This window comes from Benincasa hispida, chromosome 6 (assembly GCF_027475165.1).
Source record: "Benincasa hispida cultivar pf3 chromosome 6, pf3_genome.v1.1, whole genome shotgun sequence".
Classification (NCBI taxonomy): domain Eukaryota; kingdom Viridiplantae; phylum Streptophyta; class Magnoliopsida; order Cucurbitales; family Cucurbitaceae; genus Benincasa; species Benincasa hispida.
Window position 1 is genome coordinate 43,520,759 of NC_143483.1, and position 21,476 is coordinate 43,542,234.

A 21,476-nucleotide genomic window follows, 5' to 3' on the forward strand; every position below is an offset into this window, starting at 1 on the left:
CAGTTCTTAATTGCAGTCAGTAGACCTAAATCATTCCCAATGATTAGTATATCATCTACATACAACTCTTAAAAAACTACTGAAGCGTTGACGATCTTCTTGTAGATATAAGGTTCATCAACGTTCTGATCAAAGCCATACGACTTGATTGCAGTATCAAACCGTATGTTCCAAGATCGAGACGTCTGTTTCAGCCCATAAATAGACCGATTCAGTTTGCAAACTTTTTTCTCTTGACCTTGGGCTATGAATCCCTCGGGTTGCACCATGTAAATGGTCTCCTTAAGATTTCCATTAAGAAAGGTCGTCTTGACGTTCATTTGCCATATCTCATAATTATAATGAGTTGCAATGGACGGGAGGATGCGGATCGACTTTAACATGGCAACAGGCGAGAAAATCTCCTCATAGTCGACTCCCTCTACCTAGGTATAACCCTTTGCCACAAGTCGAACCTTGAAGGTTTGCACCTTCCTATCAGCACCCTGTTTGCACTTGTAGATCCATTTACAACCTATAGGTCTTACCCCATCAAGCTGATCTACAAGATCCCATACTGAGTTGAAGTACATCAACTCCATCTCGAGATCCATGGCTTTGACCCATTCATCCCGGTCTATGTCCTCCATTGCCTGTTGATAAGACAACGGATCCTCAATGTCGCCATCTGCTACCATAGCAAGGATTTCCGTAAAACCCAAATAACAAACGGGCGGGTTCACAACCCTTCTACTACGTCGAGGTTCCCTCAACTCTTGAGGTGGAATCGACTTACTAGATAAACTACCATCAACAACTCTTGTTGATGAAGCAGGCTCTTCAACAACTCTTGTTAAAGTTTTAGTAGTTTCATTGGAAAGATCACACAACACGACTTTACTATGTGGACTGTGCTCCCTAATATGATCCTCCTCCAGGAAAGCAGTGTTCGTGGAAACAAACACCCTATTTTCCAATGGATCATAAAAAATAACCCCCTCGTGTACCTTTGGGGTAGCCTACAAAGAGGCATAACCTTGATCGTGGTTTCAACTTCTTGGGATTTGCCTCAAGCACATGTGTAGGGCAACCCCAAATATAAAAGTAACGTAAACTAGCTTTACGCCCGTTCCACAACTCCAGAGGTGTTCTCGTAACACTCTTGGAAGGAACAAAATTGAGTATGTATACCGCAGTCTCCACTACAAAACCCCAAAATGAGTCCGGTAAGGAAATGTAACTCATTATCAAACGAACCATGTCCAACAAGGTTCTATTTCTCCTCTCTGCTACACCATTTTGCTGAGGTGTACTCGGTGCTAAAAGTTGGGAAAGGATTCCATGTTCTATCAAGTAGTTCTGGAATGACGAGTCCAAAAACTCTCCACCTCAATCCAATTGAAGTTTTTTAATTCGTCTATCCAATGCGTTTTCAACTTCAGCCTTGAACTCTTTGAACTTTTCAAAGAATTCAAACTTCCGTCGCATCAGATAAACATACCCATATCTAGAGTAATCATCAGTAAAACTGATAAAATACTCATAGCCACCTCGGGCTCACACATTCATAGGACCACAAAGGTCAGAATGTACTAACTCAAGAGGCTCTTTGGCTCGATAACCTTTTCCAATAAAAGGTCTTTTAATCATCTTACCCTCAAAGCAAGATTCGCATACCGGTAAAGAATTTTCCTCTAACTCACTTAGAAGGCTATTCTTCATTAATTTTTCAATCCTATTGAGATTGATGTGCCTTAATCGAATGTGCCAAAATTAGGCATTTTCTTTTGGAGAAATTCATTGACGTTTAGATTGAGTTACGACAGTTTTAAATAACTCTATGTTACGAAGGGAACTTAAGGCTAACGGTCTTAGCACATACAAGTTACTTTCCAGATAAGCTGTACAAATATTAACACCATCTTTATGAATAAACACTTTATCCACATTAAAAGAAAACGTATATTAACATTTCAACAGATATTTTACATAAATAAGGTTCCTCTTAAGTTCAGGAACAACATATACATCGTTTTAAACAAGAAACCTATTCTGTAAAGATAACTGGATCCCTCCCACTACCACAGTTGAGACGTTGTGCCCGGTGCCTACTCGCATCATCATCTCACCAGCCTCCAGCTGTCGCCAGGATCTAATCCCTTGAAAAGAAGAACAAACGTGATTAGTGGCGCCCGAATCAATTATCCAGGCAGAACATCATTCTCCCCTAAACATGTTTCTAGTATAAATAAATCATATTTACCTTTATCTACCTTGACCTTAGCCTTGGCGGCCTTCCTTTCCTTCAGCCAGCACTCTTCCAACAAAGACATTCTCCACTAAATGTGATTACTTTTTTTTTTTTACTATATTTGTAAATAGTTTCAAATTTTTTTGACATTTATGAAAATTTCCCTAATAAGAAGACGTGAGAACTAATTTAGGAAAATGCCAATTTTGGTATGAATAAAATAAAAATATTTTTAATAAAAAGTTTCAAAATTACTCTATATATCTAATAAGTTTTTTAAAAAATACAATATTAATAAAAAAAATCAAAATATAATATTTAAACATAAATTTTGGTTGTATTCAAAAGAAGGGAGGAAAAAAAAAACTAACTAAATTTTGGATGATTGCGAGAAAAAACAACTTCCAATCTTGGGGTTCAACCAACAACAAAGAATCTACACGAGTCTTTTTCACAAAACCCTTTTCTGGTTCTCTCTAAACCTCTTTTGCTTGCTTGCTTCCTTCCTTCTTCTTCCCTCTTTTTGCTTACTGCTCATTGAACTAACTGACCCACCATCACCAACCATTCCTTCTTCCCCCACATACCCATATATGCTTACAATCCCAACCCCACATTGCTCTATGCCACTTCCCCACCATCCTCTGTTCCACCGCCCATGGCCTCCGCCGCCGCCGTTTTCCTCTTCTTCCTCCTCCTCCTTCTCGGCGTTCTGATGGCCAGATCCAATCATTTCAATCGTCCCGCCGTTTTCAACTTCGGAGACTCCAATTCCGACACTGGCTGCCTTGTTAGTTCTGGGATTGAAACCATTGGCTCTCCCTATGGTCACCTCTTCTTCGGAAACCCTTCTGGAAGATACTGCGATGGCCGACTCATCCTTGATTTCCTCTGTAATTTTCTATTTTCCGCCAATCTCATATTTCCTTGTTTGATATGAACTGTCATGACATCAAATTATTATTTATTTTTTATTTAATAATTTTGATTTGATTTTCTTTTCTTTTCTTTTCAATTTTATGGATATTGTAAGTAGAGTATTTTTGTCATTGATGTGGCATGGTTTTAATTGGGAAGCTGTTATAGCCTTGTTTGACATATTAGAATAAATTAGGATACTAGAATATCGAACCATGAAAATAGAAAGTTATGAGAGAAAAACATATTAGATATCAACCCCAATTCTTGACAAGAGGACATACCAAAGGCCTCGGCGCTTTCATCCTTGGATAGATAGAGAGGGAGGACAGTTTTTTTTCTTTCACGTTGTTGAAGAGTTGACCGATGAAAACAGATGGTGAATGCCTAATAGAATTGATCGACTCATGTAGAAACAAGGTTCAAATCTATTGGTTTGTTAGGATGCCTCAACTGTATAAGTTTAGCATGTTCCTTGAATTTACCATTCATTTGTTGAATTATATGCTAACAATATTTAAGTGAGATTTGATCATTGTAATGTTCGAATCTTAAGTCAAGAACTCTAAGGGCTTTTAAGGTAATCCATGTCTAATCGAATTCTTATATTTTGGCACAATGATAGTTTAATTTGGATCTTTTTGACCTCTTGTGGATAGATTTGATCTTTTTTACAGTATCCTTGTCTAATCAATTTCGTCACTGTTGCATGCCAAGAACCTTTGTTTGGTGAAGTGACTGCATAGTGATGATTTATGCAGTGGATGCAATGGATATGCCTTATTTGAATCCATATCTTGATTCTCTTGGTGCGCCGAATTTTCAAAAGGGGTGTAATTATGCGGCGGCGGCTTCGACTGTTCTTCCAGCAACTCCTACATCTTTTAGCCCGTTTTCGTTTGGGGTTCAGGTGAATCAGTTTATTCATTTCAAATCAAGGGTTCTCGAGCTTCGATCTAAAGGTATGGTTATCAATTATCACGACTTGAAGATTTTGGATGATCAAGGAAGGAACAATGACATTAACCACTCTTCTTTCAGGTAAGAAACTCGATAAGTACCTACCAGCAGAAGATTACTTTCAGAAGGGGCTTTACATGTTTGATATTGGCCAGAATGACCTTGCTGCTGCATTTTACTCCAAAACTCTGGATCAAGTTCTTGCTTTAATACCCACCATTTTAGCTAAGTTTGAGACTGGAATTCAGGTCTCATTCAATGGTTTCTTTCTAAATTTTAGCACATTGATAGTTTTGTTTGGTTTTGTCTGGATCTTTTTGACCTCTTCTTGATTGATTTGAGTATTGTTATAGATTGGTATGGGCTGTTTAGTGAGTAGAGCTTTATATAAAATTTAGGAAAATATCCATTTAGGATAAAGTTTAGTGAGTAGACTTTTACATAAAATTTAGAAAGTTTGTATCGATTTAAACTATCAAATGTTTTGTAAGTGCATCAATTTATACCCTCTATTATGTTTTGTTTGAAAAAAAAATTATCTAAAAGTTATAATTGTATTAATTAAAATCCTTAACTTTCGTAAATAAATCAAATTAGACTTTGGATAAAAATTTCTTTTGAAAAGCGTACATACATTTACTCTAAGTCTCTAATCATCCATTTTGTAAAACCAACATTTGAAGAGGTCTACATACGATTAAGAATTAATGCATTGGTGATTTTTAGAGGTAATCGTAATGAAGTCTAAATTGTCCAACTTGTGAAAATTTAGGAATTTAATTGACTTAAATTACAAGTTTCACACAATATTCTCTTTTCATTTTATCAATGAAAACTTATGTTTTCTTTCAAAATAAACTAACAAAATTTGGAGGGTGTAAATTGATACACTTACAAAAATTCAGAGTTTAAATTGATACAATTATTAGTTCAAGGTATTAATTGATACGATTATTAGTTCAACGTTTTAATTGATGCAACCTTTTAAGTTAGGAGTATGTATTGATATTTGCCTTGAAATATAAAATTTGAAAGTTAAGTCCTTTTAGCTATAAATTTGTTTGTTTTGTTATCGACTTTCTACTCTGTGTTTTCTAAAATCAAGTCAAGTTTTGAGGAAAAAATGTAGTTTTTATAAATTTATTTTTGTTTTTGAAATTTAACCAAAAATTTAAATGTTCTTAAATGACAACCATAGTAAGCAAGATTTCAAAAACAATAAATACAAAGTTAAAATGAAGTAACTATGAGTTTTTTCCTTAAATTTTAACAGTTATATTGGATAGAAATATATTAGGTATCCAGATTTTGCAAGTAGAAAAAAATGCCCAACAAGACAATCTCCCAGAAAATAGAGTAATGCTCCGAGATATGTTTATTTATTTACTCCAAGGGAAGAAGATACAAAATAGATGATGCTCAAGAACAAGAAATCAAAAAAGGTAGACCTTCCACCAGAGGCAAGCATACATAACGTCTTTCATGTTTCTCAGCTGAAGAAAAAGTTGGGACAAAACACTCAAGTTCAACGCCATTCCTCAGCTTTAACTAAAGAATTTGAGTTATAATTGTCTCCTGAAGTGATCTTGGGGATACGTTGGAAAGGGGAGTTAGCCTTGAAGGAATGGTTAGTCAAGTGGAAAGGGTTGCCAGAAAGTGATGCTACTTAAGAAGTAGTACACATCATAACGGAACAATATTCTGATTTCCACCTTGAGAACAAGGTGCACTTCGAGGCGGGCGGTATTGTTAGAAGGGATATTATCTAAGATAGTGTGAAATGGAGTCATAACCATTGGGATGGGGGAAGGCAACCCTCTCGAATTAGCTGGTTACATTTTCTGTTCTTATTTCCTTTTTTGATTTCTTGTTCTTGAGCATCATCTATTTTGTATCTTCTTCCCTTGGAGTAAATAAATAAACATATCTCAGAGTGTTACTCTGTTTTCTAGAAGAGAAGGCAACTCTCTCGAATTGACTGGTTACAGGCTATCAAGTTGATTTTGTTAGTGATCTTATAAGGCCCATAATATTTTGGAGCTAACTTTTCACACATTTTTCGTGCTAGAGATTTATGTCGGTAGGGCTGTAACTTAAAAAAGACTTCCTCTCTGATATCAAACTATAATTCCCTGCGATGGAGATCTACTTATTTTTTCATGCGATTTTGGGCCACCACCAAATGTTCCTTCAAGGCCATCAATGACGCGTCACAAGCCATTAATTTTTGTTCTAACAGATCATTGGATGTCTTCTTTTCTCCATAAGACAATAATGGCCGTGCCTTCCTCCCAAATACTACTTGATAAGGGGCAGTGCTGATTGATGTATGGAAGGTGGTATTGTACCATAGCTCAGCCTACGGGATCCATTTGCTCCATTTTGAGGGTTGTTCATTACAGAAGCAACACAAATAAGTTTTAAGTCACCTATTAACTCTTTCTGTTTGGCAGGATGGAATGCCGTGCTTCTCTTCAAGAGTGTGTCCATCATGGAGAAAAATTCCTTCTAGAAATGACTAAGGAAGATCTTATCCCGATCTGTGATGATTGATTTAGGAACTCCGTGATGCCTTATTACTTCTTAAATGAATACATCGGCTATTTGTTTCACGGAGAAGGGATGTTTAAGTTGGATAAAATGAGCGTATTTACTCAGGCAATCCACCACCACCATAATGGAGTTGTATCCCTCAGATCTGGGAAATCCTTCAATGAAGTCCATCGTTAGGTTCTCCCAAATTTGCTCAAGAATCGGCAATGGTTGTAGTAATTCGACGGGATTCAGAGCTTCTATTGTATTCCTTTGGTATATCTCACACTGCTCAACATACTTCTTCACATCATATTTCATTCCTTGCCAGAACAATTCCCCTGACAACCTCTTATACGTCCTAAGCAACCCCGAATGCCCTCCTAAAACTGAATTATGGAATGTGTGTAAAAGTGAAGGAATTAGCGATGAGTTCTTGGAGATTACTAACCATCCCTTATACAATAGTTTACCATGATACAAATGATATTTTGGCTTGTCGTCCAAGTCTTCTCTAAGTATAGTGATGATTTTCTATAATTCCTCGTTGTTCTCTACCTCTTGCAAGGCAGTTCTAGTGCCGGCAATGTTAATATAAATAACTCAGTGTTAGTGTCAGTAGGAAATTGGGACAATGTATCGACTACTTTGTTTTGGAGTCCTGGTTGGTATAAAATCTCAAAATTGTAACCCATGAGCTTCTTAACCATCGTTGAAACTGGGGTTGAATCTCACTCTTTTCCAGCAAAAAATTTTAGCCTTTTGATCCGAGATAACTGTAAACTTGTTCCCTAGCAGATAATGGCACCATTTTTGTATTGCCAAGACCATAACCATTAGTTCGCGCTCATAAATGGACTTTTATTGAGCTCGAGGAGATAACTTTTGGCTAAAATAGGCAACAAGTCTATTGTTTTGGCTCAACACGACTCCCAACCCAAATCTAAAGGCATCCATTTCAATCACAAAGGGGGGAGAAAAATTAGGTAAGGCCAAAATCGGTACCGTCCTCATCGCCTTCTTCGGCTCCTCAAAAGCTTGGGTTACTTGCTGTCCAATTGAACCTATTCTTTTGGAGTAATTGTGTTAAAGGAGCAGTAATGTAGCCATAGTTTTGGACAAATTTTCGATAGTACCCCGTCAGGCTAAGGAATTCCCTTAACTCCGTTACACTCTGTGGCCTTGGCCATCGAATCATAGCCCTCACCTTTTTGTCATCTGTCTCTACTCCTTCTTGAGAAACTCAATGTCCCAAGTACTAAATCCATGGCTGGAAAAAGGAACACTTCTTCTTGTTGACAACCAACTCGTGATCTCGCAAGACATTGAAGATAACAGCCAAGTGTGTTTCATGAGTTGATATATCGGGACTATAGATAAGAATATCATCAAAGAAGACTAAACTGAACCTTTGTAGAAATGGCCAAAATATGTGGTTCATCAACAATTGGAGCATGGCCGAAGCATTGGTTAAACCAAAAGGCATTACCAAGAATTCGTAGTGGCCCTTGTGAGTTCTGAAAGCCGTTTTCTCTATATCCTTCTCTTTCATTCTGATTTGATGGTATCCCAACTTAAGGTCTAGCTTAGAATAGACGGCAGATCCATGGCGTTTGTCCAACAATTCTTTTATGATAGGAATCAGAAACTTGTCTGCTATAGTCAGCTGATTTAATTTCCTGTAGTCAACACAAAACCTCCATCCCCCGTCCTTCTTCTTAACCAGCAGCACCAGACTAGATTAAGGACTTCGACTTGGTCTAATAATGCCCGATTGTAACATTTCTTCAACCAACCATTCTATTTCTTCTTTTTAATGATGACCATATTTATAGGGTCTGACGTTCTCCGGGAAGTGTCCTTATGATAGAAGTATTTGGTGATCAATGGCCCATTTCGGTAGAAGTCCATTAGATGGATTGAAAATGTCTTCGTGTTCTTGCAACAATGTTTGGATCATTACTAGCAGTGATTCCTCCAGTATGCTCTCACCCTTCTCCAAATCTCCCTTGTCTTCATCGCATTCTAGATTTTGAAACTCGATCAAGAAGCCTTAATCGTCCTCCTCCCATTCTTTCGCCAAGACCTTTAAAGAAATTTCAGCCCGTATCATTGAGGGATCTCCTTAGAGTATCACGGTTTTCTCCCCTTCCTTAAAGCACATCATCAACTAAGGCCAATGAACACCCACGAATCCCGTTGTAAATAGCCACTGCATTCCCAAAATCACGTCCATCTTGCCTAGCTCAATTGGGAGAAAATTGGCTATGACTTCCAAACCTTGTAATCGGAGTTTCATTGCCTTACAGATTCCATTCCCTTTGACAGCATTTTCATTTCCGACGACAACCCTATATTTAGCTCTCTGTGTGACCGGTAATTTCAACTCATCGATCAACCTTTGATTAATGAAATTGTGGGTGGCTCCACAATCTATCAAGACAATCACCTCGCTTCTCTTAACCGTACCCTTCAACTTCATAGTCCCTTTCTTCGAAAATCCCATCATCGAACGCATTGATATTTTCGCATCCTCCACCAATTCGATCGACTGCAGTTCAAGTGTCTCTTCAGTGGCAACTTCCCCCGATTCGTCTTCCTCATAGGTCTCATCGTCATTCGTGATGAAAAACATTAGCTCACGGTTTTCCCTTACCTTGCAGCGATGGCCCTTTGAATATTTTTCATTACACTGAAAGCACAGACCTTTTTCCAATCGTTCCCGATACTCACTGTTCGATAGTCTCTTCATCGGTGGTTCTTTCTTCATTTGACCCCCCTTGATAGGAATTGAAATCTGCCTTATCGCACCATTTTCCCCCTGATACATTCATTTTACTTGCGCTCGAGGTTTGGGCCTCGTTTTTCCCAAGACCAACAAGGCTTGACTCACTTAGGGTGAGTTTCAGAGCTACATTACGGTTGTTCACTAACTGGGCCTCTTTCATAAGCCCATTGGGTGCATTCTAGTTACCTCAGCTTGTAGAAAAGGCTCCAGCCCATTCAGGCAAGGGGCCAAAGTATGTGACGAACTTCTTCACATAATTCGCATAGCTTCCATCCTGTTTGATTCGCAGGAGTCTCGCCCCTATACTACCTTCGTTCGTCGGTCGGTAACGTTCAAATAGTATTCTCTTCAACTCCTCCCCACGTAGCTATCGGTCGTCTGTTATGGCTCCATCAAAACCAGTCAACCTCGTCCAGTGCAAAGTTGACAACGAAAATTTTAACCTTTTCAGCATCGTTTAGTTCATGGATCTCAATGTAGTGTTCGACTTTATACACCTACGATAGGGGTTTTCCCAAGAAAATATTGGCATCTCTGACCTTTTGTATTTGTTCTTGTCCATTCCGTTTGATCCCTGCCCTTGACTGGAATCCGCTTCATCCATATTTTCCTTCAGTTTGAGCTTTGTCCCATTGGAGATGCCCGATTCATTCCCCTTTCGGATTGAGCTGCTTTCCTTCACCTCCTCGATAAGTTTCTATATATTCTTGCAAAGAGCCAGTAACATATCTTTCATATTCGAGATCTCCTTCTCTCTGGCTTAAATCCTCTCCTCCATTTGCTTCTGCACTGTTTGCCTTGTTCGCCCTATGATTTTTCGACTTTGATACCAATTTGTTAGGTATCCAGATTCTACAAATAGAAGGAAACACCCAGCAAGACAATCTCCTAGAAAACAGAGCAATGTTTTGAGATATGTTTATTTATTTACTCCAAGGGAAGAAGATACAAAATAGATGATGCTCAAGAACAAGAAATCAAAAAAGGAAATAACTAAGAACAAAAAAATGTAACCAGCCAATTCGAGATGGCTGCCTTCTCTCCCTTTTCTGAAGCTCCTTCAGATCATTCCCAAAAGCATATCCCCACTGCCCTTGCTATTTAATCCCAAAGGGTGGACCCCATCCTTCCCAAACGGTTATGAGTCCATTTCACGGTTATGCATCTTTTTCACCTAAATATTCTTTTCCTCCATCCACTATCTTAGGTAATATTCCCTTTTTACCCATTCTTTTATAAGTATTGATGATTGGGGGTTAACAAAATATTAAAACTTGAGAGAACTGGACGGGGAGAGGAAGAAAGCTCTGTTCATTACTATAGGCCACATGAAATGATTTCATGGTTGTGAAGCCATTGCATTTGCCTAAATTTCAGAGACTGTACGACCAAGGGGCTAGGAATTTTTGGATTCACAACACTGGCCCTCTGGGATGCCTGGCTCAGAATGTTGCTACATTCGGAACCGACCCATCAAAGCTGGATGAATTTGGGTGCGTTAGTTCTCACAACCAAGCAGCTAAGCTCTTCAATCTACAGCTCCTTGCTCTTTGCAAAAAACTGCAGGAACAATACACAGATGGGAATGTCACATATGTCGATATCTACACGATAAAATCCAATCTCATTGCCAATTATTCCCGATTCGGTCAGCATCTTAGTGTTTCTGTACATATTTTGGCCTCATTCACTGTTAATCATGTAAGGAAAAATCTGACTTTCTGCATTGGTTACTCGCAGGTTTTGAACAACCTATTATGGCTTGCTGTGGCTGTGGAGGCCCACCACTCAACTATGACAGTCGAATCGTCTGTGGACAAACAAAGATGTTGAATGGGACGTTAGTCACAGCGAAAGGGTGCGACAATAGCTCGGAGTACATCAACTGGGATGGAATTCATTATACAGAGGCTGCAAATCAGTATGTGTCATCACAAATACTCACTGGAAAATATTCTGATCCACCCTTCTCAGACCAAATGCCTTTCCTTCTCAAACTCAAGTTCTAGCTTCCTTGATTACATAAATTTCATCTCCATCATATCTTTACCATCCTAATATGTCTAAATGTAAGCATTCATTTGGGAATTGGAATAAAGATCTGACCAACAATGCATTTATGTTTAGACACTGTTTATTGTGTAACTAAATAAGAAATTACAAGAATTTTAAACAATTCTTCGACTTCATAGAGAGGTACAGTCTCTATTTCTCTCTTAGTCTTGAAATTCTGAAAAGTTGACTTAAGGGTGGATAAAATCTTTTTTAAATTAAACGTGATAGGGAATGAACATGATACTGAGCCATAGGAATAACTCAAACTCTTGTTTTATAACACGTTTCTTGCAAGTCATCTCGTAGTGATCCTCTTTGTACAACATCAATGTTATACATTTGAATGAGAGAAATAGATGGGAAGATCTGCCTGTTGCATGTTTCTGTTACTTCTTGGATACATAAGCATAATACTGAGCCATAGGAACAACAAAGGCTATGACTAACAAACCTCCAACTACAAGAGTAAACTGTCCTCGTTTCTCCTCCGTCTCTTCCCTTGTTTTGAAGTTTGATTCGCGCTTATTATCCTTAAATGAAGGACCACCCGGATCTGGAAGGCCATCAATGGCAGCAACTAACCGCTTAGCACTGCTATATATGGCTTCATTATATTTTTCATCAGTAGCTAAGACTGCAGTCACATAAGTAACAATCTTAGTCAGTTGCAGTTTGAAAAAAAAAAATAAAGTAACAAGTACTAGCATAGTTCACAACTACTAGCTGAGAAGGATATTGACATTCGATAGGATACAAGATCGTCACATCAAACACATACACTCAATTTGAAGTTCAACAATAAGATACGAGTGGACTTAAAGGCATCTACTACTTGTAAATGAGTTACAATTTAAGTTTAACAAGAGGTAGCAGAAATTATTGGCTGAAGAGGCTGATGAAATTGCAATAACAGCTTTAGGTGGGAGTTTTATTCAATGACGATGACAGTGAATAGTGAAATAAGTTGAAGAAGTGGTAGTTAGTTTACCTGGGAGATTCTCTGTCACTGTGGCATCAAGAATAGTTTCTCCAACTGCTTGGATAAAGGCAGGCCCACCAGTAATGGCTCCTTCTTTCTGACTGGTGACAAGAACAACTATGCCTTTGTTGTTGCCATCTTCCACAGTGGGATACCAACGCTCCAAAACTTGATCAGCATACTCAAATGCATCAGCTTTGCTCTACAGCCACCAGTTTATTAATTCATATCAGAGTTCGTACATCTCCCTTTTTGGTCCCTAGATTGAATCTAGTTTCTATTTAGTCCCTAGGAGTCAACATGTTATACATTTAGCTTTAAGTTTTGTATTTGATTTCAATTTAATCCCAAAGTTTAGAAATGTTGCAATTTTACCTTTTGAGATTTGAATTTTATTTCAATTTGGTTCCTAGGTTTCAAGATTTTACATTTTTAACCCCAATTTTTTATGAAATACTCACTTTCAATGATCAAAGCCCATGTCTCTATATTGATTTAAAATAATTATGAAGTAAAATTTTAAGTTTAATTTTAAAAATGATGAAAATAGTGAAACTTAATTAATTATAACTGTTTAAATTTAAATTTATTAACATACATTGATACTAATTATTGAAAATGAGTATTTTGTGGAAAAAATCGAGTTTAAAAGTGTAAATCTTAAAATATAGGTACCAAGTTGAAAATAAAACTCAAATGTCAAGGATAAAATTATAACATTTTCAAACTTAAGGACTAAATTGAAATGAAATTCAAAACTTGGGAACTAAGGCCCCGTTTGGTAACCATTTGATCTATGTTTTTTAAAATTAAACTTATTTCATCCATATTTCTTACAACGATTTGCATCTTTCTTATGTACAATGGCTGAATGCCTAAATTGAAAAAAACAAAAACAACTTTTTAAAAGCTACTTTATTTAGTTGTCAAAATTTGATCAATTTTTTAAACAATTGGTGAAAAGTAAACAACAAATGAAGAAATTTGGATGTGGACTTAGTGTCTATAGGCTTAACTTTCAAAAATAAAAATAAAAAACAAAATGGTTACCAAACCAAGCTTAAACATGTAATATTTTGAAACTCATGAACCAAATAGAAATTAAAGAAAAAAAACCTAGAGATTAAAAAGATACTCTTCCCTTTTTATATATCATAGGTTCAGTCGCATTAAGCTCATAGCTGTCTCACTACTCTTTGGAGAAGCTTTCCCCAACCAAGACTAACCTTGAGAGACGATAAGGATAACATTTGGGTTCTAAAAGGTAAGCCTATGACACTAATTCCGTGCTCTTACCTTCAATTTTTTGTTTTGTTATCTAATTTCTATGATGTTTCAAAAAAAAATAAGTTTCGAAAACTAAAAAAATAACTTTATTTTTAAAATTTGGCTAACAATCCAAATGTTGGTTTAGGAGCTTGAACTAAGACCTTATCATGGAAGTCTTGTGGTGGCCTTCATTTTAAACAAGCCATCACAAAATATTCTTCAAGAATGGTTCTACAATTTGGATCACAGCAGAGTAACAGAGACATTCAAGACCCAACAGCTTTTCTGAACCACAAGAGTTTAATTTCCCTCTCTAGAATTTGAAGAGTAAGAAAAGAACTTACAGTGAGCTTTCTAACAGTGACGAAATCGATATGAAAATTCTTCCTCATCTCCAAATCCGTCAACAGCCTTTTCAAATCCGACTTCGTAACCCGACTGAGAACTCCAGCATCGTCCACCACATGCGATTCCTTCGGCGGCCCATCATTGAGCACATCAAATTCAGACGCTAGGGCATTGTGGCCGGCCAACAATGGGGAAAAGTTAAGCGCCAAAGAAATCGCTACCGCCGCCAGCCCATGTTGGAGATGAGAGAACCAAGTCGAAGGAACTGGGAGAGATGATCGAAGAGACTTCGGAGAAGGGGTTTTGAGAGAGAGTGAAATGGGCTTGGAGAGAGAAACAATATTTGATCTGGGTTGGAAGGAATAGGGGGAAAGATTCTTGGAAGAAGAAGGTTTAGGGTTGAGGAGAGGAGAGAGAGAGTGGGGAGAGAGAATGGTTTCCATAGGAAGATGAAGAGATTCAGATATGGTGAGACATGGAATACAGAGGGGAAATGGGAGTGAAGGTCTGTTACTTCCATGAGAAATTGTGTGGTTTGGGTTTTATTGGTTACTTTGGGATTTTCTTTGGTAGGGACAAAATACTCTTGAGGATGGATAGTGTTCATGTGAGAGCCATGGAAAAATTGACTACATTTTGGTCCTCAAGAACATTTTACATGATGGATAATTGTCTTAATTTTTTTCCCCTCTCTCTTATATATCTACTTTTTTTAAAAAAATTTATTTGAACCCTTGTAATTTCAAAATTTATAACATTACCTTTTTTTTTTTTTTAATGTTTAAGAAATACACTTGGAATATTAATACCGTAGAATTTCAAAGAGGAATCACGACTTAAAATTATACCGCAATACTTTAAAAAGATATGTTGATCTAAATTTGCTTTCTAGATCATTGCTACACCATTTTTTATTGTATAAAATTATAAAGCATTTTTATTCCAACGATATTTTTGAAGTTTTTTTTTAAAGGTTAGATTATAATAAATATCCATGGACTTTTATAATTTCAAAAGTCGCAACATTACCTCTTAATTTTCATAAATGTTTCAAAAATACATTTGGAATTATATATTAAAGAATTTCTAGTAGAAATCGAGACTTAAAATTATGTGATAATGACTTAAGAAGATATGTTGATCTAAATTTGCTTTCTAAATCACTACCACACCATTTCATATCGTACAAAATTATAAAGAATTTGTATTCCAAGAATATTTTTGAAATGTTTATGAAAGTTTAAGGGTAATATTATAATTTTTGTTAATATAGGTATAATTTTGAAATGACAAAGTTCAATGACATATCTTATAATTTAACATTTTAAAAATAACATTTGACATAAAAAAAATTAAAGAAAATTTTGAGAACAAAGTTGGTTTCAACCCATGGGAGGGACGAATTCAAATTTTGAACTTGTTTTACATTGATGGATTGAATTATGTTAGGTTTTAAGAAGTTGTATATCTTTTGTTTGGTAGCATAACATAACGGAATATATGCAACGATGTTTGGTCCGCCGACTTCAATAAATTATATTTAAATATAACTCAATTTCACCATCTTCGATAATTCATTATTGAAGTTTGTACATTTATTAAGAAACTCTATCATTATAACTCTACACTCTAAAAATGGACTTTCTAATTTTAATGTATAAACTCCATCTTCCCTACCCAAGTCAGCCTTCCAAATATTCATTAGATTTGAAAGTCTTAATTCGAAAAGGGAGAAAATGCTATATTTGCTTTCAAACTTGAGAGAAAAAAAATGAAAGAGACAAGTATAAAGATTTGAGTTGCCTTGCCACAATTATTGTTATTATTATTTTCAAAGATGTGAATTATTGCAAAAGAAGTAAATGCATTTTCCTATAGAAGGGAACCGTTTTGGAAGATGAAAGTTACATCTTTGCTTGTGAATATAACAATCCTACACCCACTTTACTGCTTCCTTTTCTTTCATTGGATATGAAAGCTATCCTCATTTCCCTATGGCCATTCCTCTTTCTTTATCCCTCCACCCTTCAAACCCTCAGCAAAACCCCACCTCCGCCGTTCCTCCGGCCACCACCCTCAGCTTTCCGGCGTCTACATCCTTGAATTCCAAATCCAAGAGGCATTTCATCCTCAAATCAGCTTCACTCTGCCTAATTTCTTTGTTTCCAAAATGCCCAGTTGTTCAATCTTCTGAAAATTCTCCAACTTCGAAACCAGGCCTTCCTGGTATAGCAAACACCAAGTCTTGGTTTCAGTTCTATGGCGATGGGTTTTCCATTCGGGTGCCTCCTCAGTTTGAAGACCTCACGGAGCCTGAGGTATAGACAATAGTCCCCCTGATGTTTGATCTATATGAAGTGAAACACTGTTTATCCTAGCCTTTTCTACTTTCTTATTCAACTCATTGCTGTTTGTTTAACCCTAGTGTTGTATATTATCTTTACTTCCACCAATATGAATAGTTCAAGGTTATTAACGGTTAAGAATTGTCAATTCTAATCGATGTAGTTCATATTTGTCTGGAAATCCACATGGTTAGTTTCTAGTTTGCAGTAAAGCACAATAATCTTTTGAGACTTAAGCACAAAGAATTTTACATTTAAATTTAGTAAATTGTATATATTTAGTTCATGAAGAAGGACAAACTCTAGTTATTACTATTTCTAAAAAATAATGAAAAAGTCCCAATGTCCAGGGCTTTGAGCCCTGGGGCTTCCAGGTGGCCCGAATGCAAGCCTTATTTTGTGAGCCTGCGCCCAGTAGGATTTTTTAAAACGTTGGTGGCTATTAATGTTAATGCTATTAAGCAGAAGGTTCTAGCTTTAGGGCTTTGAGAATCTCGTAAATGTGTGTGTGCGCACACCTTTTTCTCTTTTGTGGAACATTTAGCTTGAAGGAAACAAGTAGGTTCAACACCTCCCCTTCCTTTATTATCGTAGTTATTCTTTCTTTTATCCTCTGTAGTTGGGGCCCTTTCTTGTACTTGTAAAAGGTTTATCATTTGCAGCTTGCTAAGTTATGTGCTTGGAATTTGTAGGATTATAGTGCTGGACTCTCTCTTTATGGAGATAAGGCTAAAACGAAAACATTTGCAGCACGGTTCGGGTCTCCTGATGGGTAATGATATTCCCTTTTGTTCATATTGTTTGTTCTAACTTGTATTTCACTTCTAGGTAGGATGAAGAATTTGAGTTAGGTCAATTGACCTAGGTATACCAAAGTTGTGCCTTTGTGTAAAAAGTTCAATATATATATATATATATATACATACATATATATATTTTTGTGAACTTTCTCATCTATTCATTTTCTTCTATGCTTTTCTGCTTTGTTGGTTAACACAGCTCTGAAGTTCTAAGTGTTGTCACTCGTCCAACGAATCAACTTAAGATCACCTTTCTAGAGGTAGCACGATGATGGTTGTGAAGTTTTCAAGTCTTATGACCAAAATGCCAAGCATTCATTTTGTAATGCACCCAACTGGCTCTCTGATACTTGCCTTCGTTTTCCTAATCATTTGGTAATTCAAAAGGGGATTGACTTAGATTTTATATCTCGTAACATTTTTAAAGCTTGGTGGCTCTTTCATATCAAGAAGCTCTACGTAGAGAAAATCCCAAAATGAAGTCTTGAAATGTTTAGCAATCTTTTGGACCTTTTAGGTCTGAGAGATTTCCTTATTGTTAATCTGAGCTTCCCAAAGAGGTTTTTGAAGTTGCTCATCACAAACTTTTATAAAAAGATTTCATTTAGTTTTAACTTCTTTGTACATGCTTATTTAGTTATGTTTATTTTTTTATGGACAACTGTTTTAGGAGCTTCCATTCTTACTTGCAAAAAACAGGCAAAAGATATTACCGATATAGGTTCCTTGAGGGAGGCTGCAAAAATCTTTGTTCCAGGTACACATCGGTCTTCTATTTCATGCATTTTGGGTTCAATATACAAAGTAGCTTTTTTTGTGGTTTTTTGTAGTCATTTTGGTCTTTATTATTTGGTTCTTTTACCATTTTCTCACCTGCCCTTAGTTACACATTTCATTCTAGCTATTGATTTTGGTGTTCTGAAATGATAGGTGGTTCAACTTTATTTTCCGCCCGGACGTTTAAAATTAAGGAAGATGAAGGTTTCAGGTAATTATGCTACCAAGGTGCTGTTTGTATATACAAAAACGTCTGATTGATATTATGCATGATCATAACATTCCTAGATATTACATGTGTTCACTGAGTGTATACTGCATTTTAATACATAGCTCCTTGATATGTGAACGACTATGATATAATATATTTATCTTGGTAACTTTTGAAATTTGTTATGAAACAAACTGCTGTGAGTTGATGATGACGTTGTGTTGAATAAGAGCCGATGTACATAATAAAAGGCTTTGATGGAACAAGTTCAAGAGGTGGTAGCTATCTACGTAAGATTATTTAACATTCTACGAGTTTTCTAGATAATCATAAGGGATTAGACAATTGTTCTGTGAGAGTAGTTGACGTATGTGCGAGCTGTCTTAGACACTTGAGAATATAAAAAATGCCATGACTTAATTATCTTGATCTAAAGTAAGCAGCTGTGCATAATTCTTTCCAGCCTTCTTTGTCTATATCAAATTTCATATTTTCATCCCATTGCCTCTATTTCTTTAAATTCAGGACTTACTACTTCTACGAGTTTGGGAAGGACGAACAACACGTTGCATTGGTAGCAACTGTTAATAGTGGACAGGTTTGTGATATACACATACTAAAATTCTTACTCTGATGAAGACCTGAGTTATAGCATGGTAGGATTTGTATGAATAAGAATTGATTCAAAGCTAAATTGTTTATATTAGCAAAGTCTTATTAATTGATATGTTGAATATGCAAAACATAACTTTAAAATTCTGAGTTCTGCTCGAAGATTATGTAGGTCGTTCAAGCTTTCATTTTGATATTGTGCTTCTTCGTGGTAGGTGTTTGTTGCTGGAGCAACTGCACCATTGTCCAAATGGGATGAAGATGGCATAAAACTCCGTTCTGCTGCTATATCTCTAACAGTGCTATAATCAATTGTGGATAAAGTTCATTTCATTAGCTTGTGAGTACTCTGTAAAACTCAACTATCATCTATTTGATAGCATATAAAATCTAGGACTATAATCTATATACTAAAATATTTTTTATGCATGAAATGAACTTCTGTTTAAGATCACTAGGCCTCTTGTAACGATGATCTTAGTTTGATTTTGTTGCATTATCTTGGAGTTCCTTCTTCTAGTTTGTCAAGGTCCTTTTTCTTTGGAAAGTTTTTGTTGTAGGTTCTTACATATTTCTCAATGAAAGCTCGGTTTCTTAACCCCCGGCCCCAAAAAAAAAAAAATCCATTTAAGATCCTATTGATGTTTCTGTTGACATGAGTTACTTGCAGAGTGGAACCGTGCAGTACCAGACACGAGATAGATCTTCCAAAGAACAAGGCTTTTTTCGAATAAGCCAATTCATTTGGGATCTTCCACCCTTTTTCCTATTCAAAGATCAACCTTTTGTCTGTTTTCACATCGAGAAAGTTTTGCTCTTTCCTATGCAAATACTGAGATGATCTTTGAATGTTCACCTTGGTCTTCAGATTGTTTCAACTTAATTTTTGAGAGTTATTTGATTGTGTTTGATCCTTCAATCTTTTTGATGAACAGGAGGCAGATTGTGGTGAGTTTCCTATTTAGCAAACAGAACTCTAGCTGAAGATAAATTTTAGATTGTGTATAGAGATTCCCACACTTCTTTTTTGGTGGTTGTCGTAAGAATTGCTGAGTGGTACTTGGTTCATGTGGCTTTTCATTTCATCATTCCCTTTGTTTTAACATGATTATTGTCAAACTAGAACTTGAGATTATTGGAAGCGGCAATCGGTCTCAATGAGACTATCACTCATTGAATGTACGGTTCAACTCATCTTTTCCTTTTTTCTTTTGATTAGCACTAGTTAAAATTTCATTTAACACAATCACTTTACAATCACATGGGCGGTGGGCCTTTCTCTTTGCAAGTTAGTTAATCGATTGAAATTTATCTTTAAAAATCAAAATTAACAAATATTTGGATCAATTCGGTTTGATTGGGCCCTCTTGCTCTCTTACTCTTTCGCTCTTCTCTCTTGTCCTTTTTCCTCACATATCGCTCTCCTCACTTTTGTTTTTCTCACGATCTCACGCCCTCCTTTCTCACAATTGCAATCACCTCTCCCTTTTTCTCATGATCATGCTCACCTCTCTCATTTTTCACTTGATCTCGTTCTTTGATCTCGTTCAATCTCACTCCAATACTCAGTCTCATTCTACAACACATTAAAACGAGGAAGGAAGTTGGTCGTCTATGTTGGATTTGGTTGCTCGTTGGAGAAGAAAAGTAGAACTCGAGAGGGAGAGGAGAAGAAAAAGAAGGTGGGGTAATCTGCTTGAAGATGATGTAAGCAAGAGTAAAAAATTTAGGATTTATTTGGTAAATAATCTGAAAATAGAAATTTGAAAACAAGAGATTAAATGAAAATATAGTTGTATTTCATGTTTTTAAATATTTGTTTGATACCATAATTTAAAAATTGGATTATAATTTAAACAATTGTAAATTAGTTGTAGTTACCCACTAAATATCATTTAATAATAAATATATTATTAATTTATGAACATGTTTTATGTTAAAAAATTGGAAAATTGTTGTATTGTAGTATTATATAATTTATAGGAATAATAGATATTTTAGTCCCTATGGTTTGGAGTAAATTGGAAAATTGTTGTATTGTAGTATTATATAATTTATAGGAATAATAGATATTTTAGTCCCTATGGTTTGGAGTAAATTAAAATTGAGGTCTTATGGTTTATAATGAATTTACCCCAATGGTTTGATAAAAGCTTTATAATAAATAGTTCCTATGATAGTGACTATGTAAGAAAATTTAACCAACAGTAGGGACTATATATGAAGTTATATCAACTATAGGAACTAAATTTTAAATTTTTAAATGACTAACTTTATCCAAACCATAGGAGACCAAAATTGGAATTTAGTCTAATTTAGTTTATAGTTCATTACATAATATATATTTTAGTTAAAAAAAAATTGAGTTTATAATATGGCATACTATTCTAAATGTTTTTATCTTTATTTAACATAATTTTTCATTTTAAATTTTAAAATTCAAATTTTGGATACAAAGAAAATATAAAAATGTTGCTTTCAGACTTTGCACTATTTGGATCACAGAATCCAAAAATAGTTTTCAAAAATAAAATTCTGATTGTCTGTCAAACATACATTCGTTGAATTAAGTAAATCTGAAAACCTAAAACATAACCTGAATTGCGTATCAAACAAGCGCTTAAATATTATAAAAGTAAGCGAAAAATCATT

General features: G+C 35.9%; 3 protein-coding genes across 4 annotated transcripts; 2 read left to right on the forward strand and 1 right to left on the reverse strand.

Moving 5' to 3' along the window:
- Positions 1-2,825: 2,825 nt before the first annotated feature.
- LOC120069964 (GDSL esterase/lipase At1g54790-like) lies at positions 2,826-11,623 on the forward strand. Its single transcript, XM_039021808.2, has 5 exons — positions 2,826-3,123; positions 3,910-4,110; positions 4,190-4,356; positions 10,806-11,076; positions 11,169-11,623. The coding sequence occupies exons 1-5, from the start codon at positions 2,889-2,891 to the stop codon at positions 11,435-11,437; spliced, it is 1,143 nt and encodes a 380-aa protein (XP_038877736.2). The 5' UTR covers positions 2,826-2,888; the 3' UTR covers positions 11,438-11,623.
- Positions 11,624-11,740: 117 nt separating this feature from the next.
- Positions 11,741-14,622, reverse strand: TLP18.3 (thylakoid lumen 18.3 kDa protein). The gene is made up of 3 exons (XM_090314641.1): positions 14,076-14,622; positions 12,472-12,664; positions 11,741-12,117 (listed from the first exon to the last, which is right to left on the reverse strand). The coding sequence occupies exons 1-3, from the start codon at positions 14,520-14,522 to the stop codon at positions 11,870-11,872; spliced, it is 888 nt and encodes a 295-aa protein (XP_090170767.1). The 5' UTR covers positions 14,523-14,622; the 3' UTR covers positions 11,741-11,869.
- A 1,272-nt stretch (positions 14,623-15,894) lies between these two features.
- LOC120069965 (tagatose-6-phosphate ketose/aldose isomerase, putative (Mog1/PsbP/DUF1795-like photosystem II reaction center PsbP family protein)) lies at positions 15,895-20,018 on the forward strand. Of its 2 annotated transcripts, none has more exons than XM_039021811.2 (8): positions 15,895-16,397; positions 17,117-17,196; positions 17,424-17,484; positions 17,924-17,981; positions 18,155-18,212; positions 18,738-18,810; positions 19,040-19,164; positions 19,495-20,018. In XM_039021811.2, exons 1-7 carry the CDS (start codon positions 16,074-16,076, stop codon positions 19,130-19,132), a joined length of 747 nt encoding a protein of 248 aa, XP_038877739.1. In that variant the 5' UTR covers positions 15,895-16,073; the 3' UTR covers positions 19,133-19,164; positions 19,495-20,018. The 2 variants fall into 2 exon arrangements, with proteins under 2 accessions (XP_038877739.1, XP_038877737.1); XM_039021809.2 differs by having other exon boundaries at positions 19,760-20,018.
- Positions 20,019-21,476: the final 1,458 nt, after the last annotated feature.

What these genes read in the sequence shown, in the direction of transcription:
- TLP18.3 (XM_090314641.1), bottom strand. Translation starts at nt 14,522, where the DNA reads ATGGAAACCATTCTCTCTCCCCACTCTCTCTCTCCTCTCCTCAACCCT. An exon ending in TCACTGTTAGAAAGCTCACT is followed by an intron (nt 12,665 to 14,075) that starts GTAAGTTCTTTT and finishes TGGTGGCTGTAG; the next exon opens with AGCAAAGCTGATGCATTTGA. An exon ending in AGTGACAGAGAATCTCCCAG is followed by an intron (nt 12,118 to 12,471) that starts GTAAACTAACTA and finishes ATGTGACTGCAG; the next exon opens with TCTTAGCTACTGATGAAAAA.
- LOC120069965 (XM_039021811.2), top strand. Translation starts at nt 16,074, where the DNA reads ATGGCCATTCCTCTTTCTTTATCCCTCCACCCTTCAAACCCTCAGCAA. An exon ending in AAGGAAGATGAAGGTTTCAG is followed by an intron (nt 18,213 to 18,737) that starts GTAATTATGCTA and finishes CTTTAAATTCAG; the next exon opens with GACTTACTACTTCTACGAGT. An exon ending in CAACTGTTAATAGTGGACAG is followed by an intron (nt 18,811 to 19,039) that starts GTTTGTGATATA and finishes TCTTCGTGGTAG; the next exon opens with GTGTTTGTTGCTGGAGCAAC.
- LOC120069964 (XM_039021808.2), top strand. Translation starts at nt 2,889, where the DNA reads ATGGCCTCCGCCGCCGCCGTTTTCCTCTTCTTCCTCCTCCTCCTTCTC. An exon ending in AGTTTGAGACTGGAATTCAG is followed by an intron (nt 4,357 to 10,805) that starts GTCTCATTCAAT and finishes CCTAAATTTCAG; the next exon opens with AGACTGTACGACCAAGGGGC. An exon ending in TGCCAATTATTCCCGATTCG is followed by an intron (nt 11,077 to 11,168) that starts GTCAGCATCTTA and finishes GGTTACTCGCAG; the next exon opens with GTTTTGAACAACCTATTATG.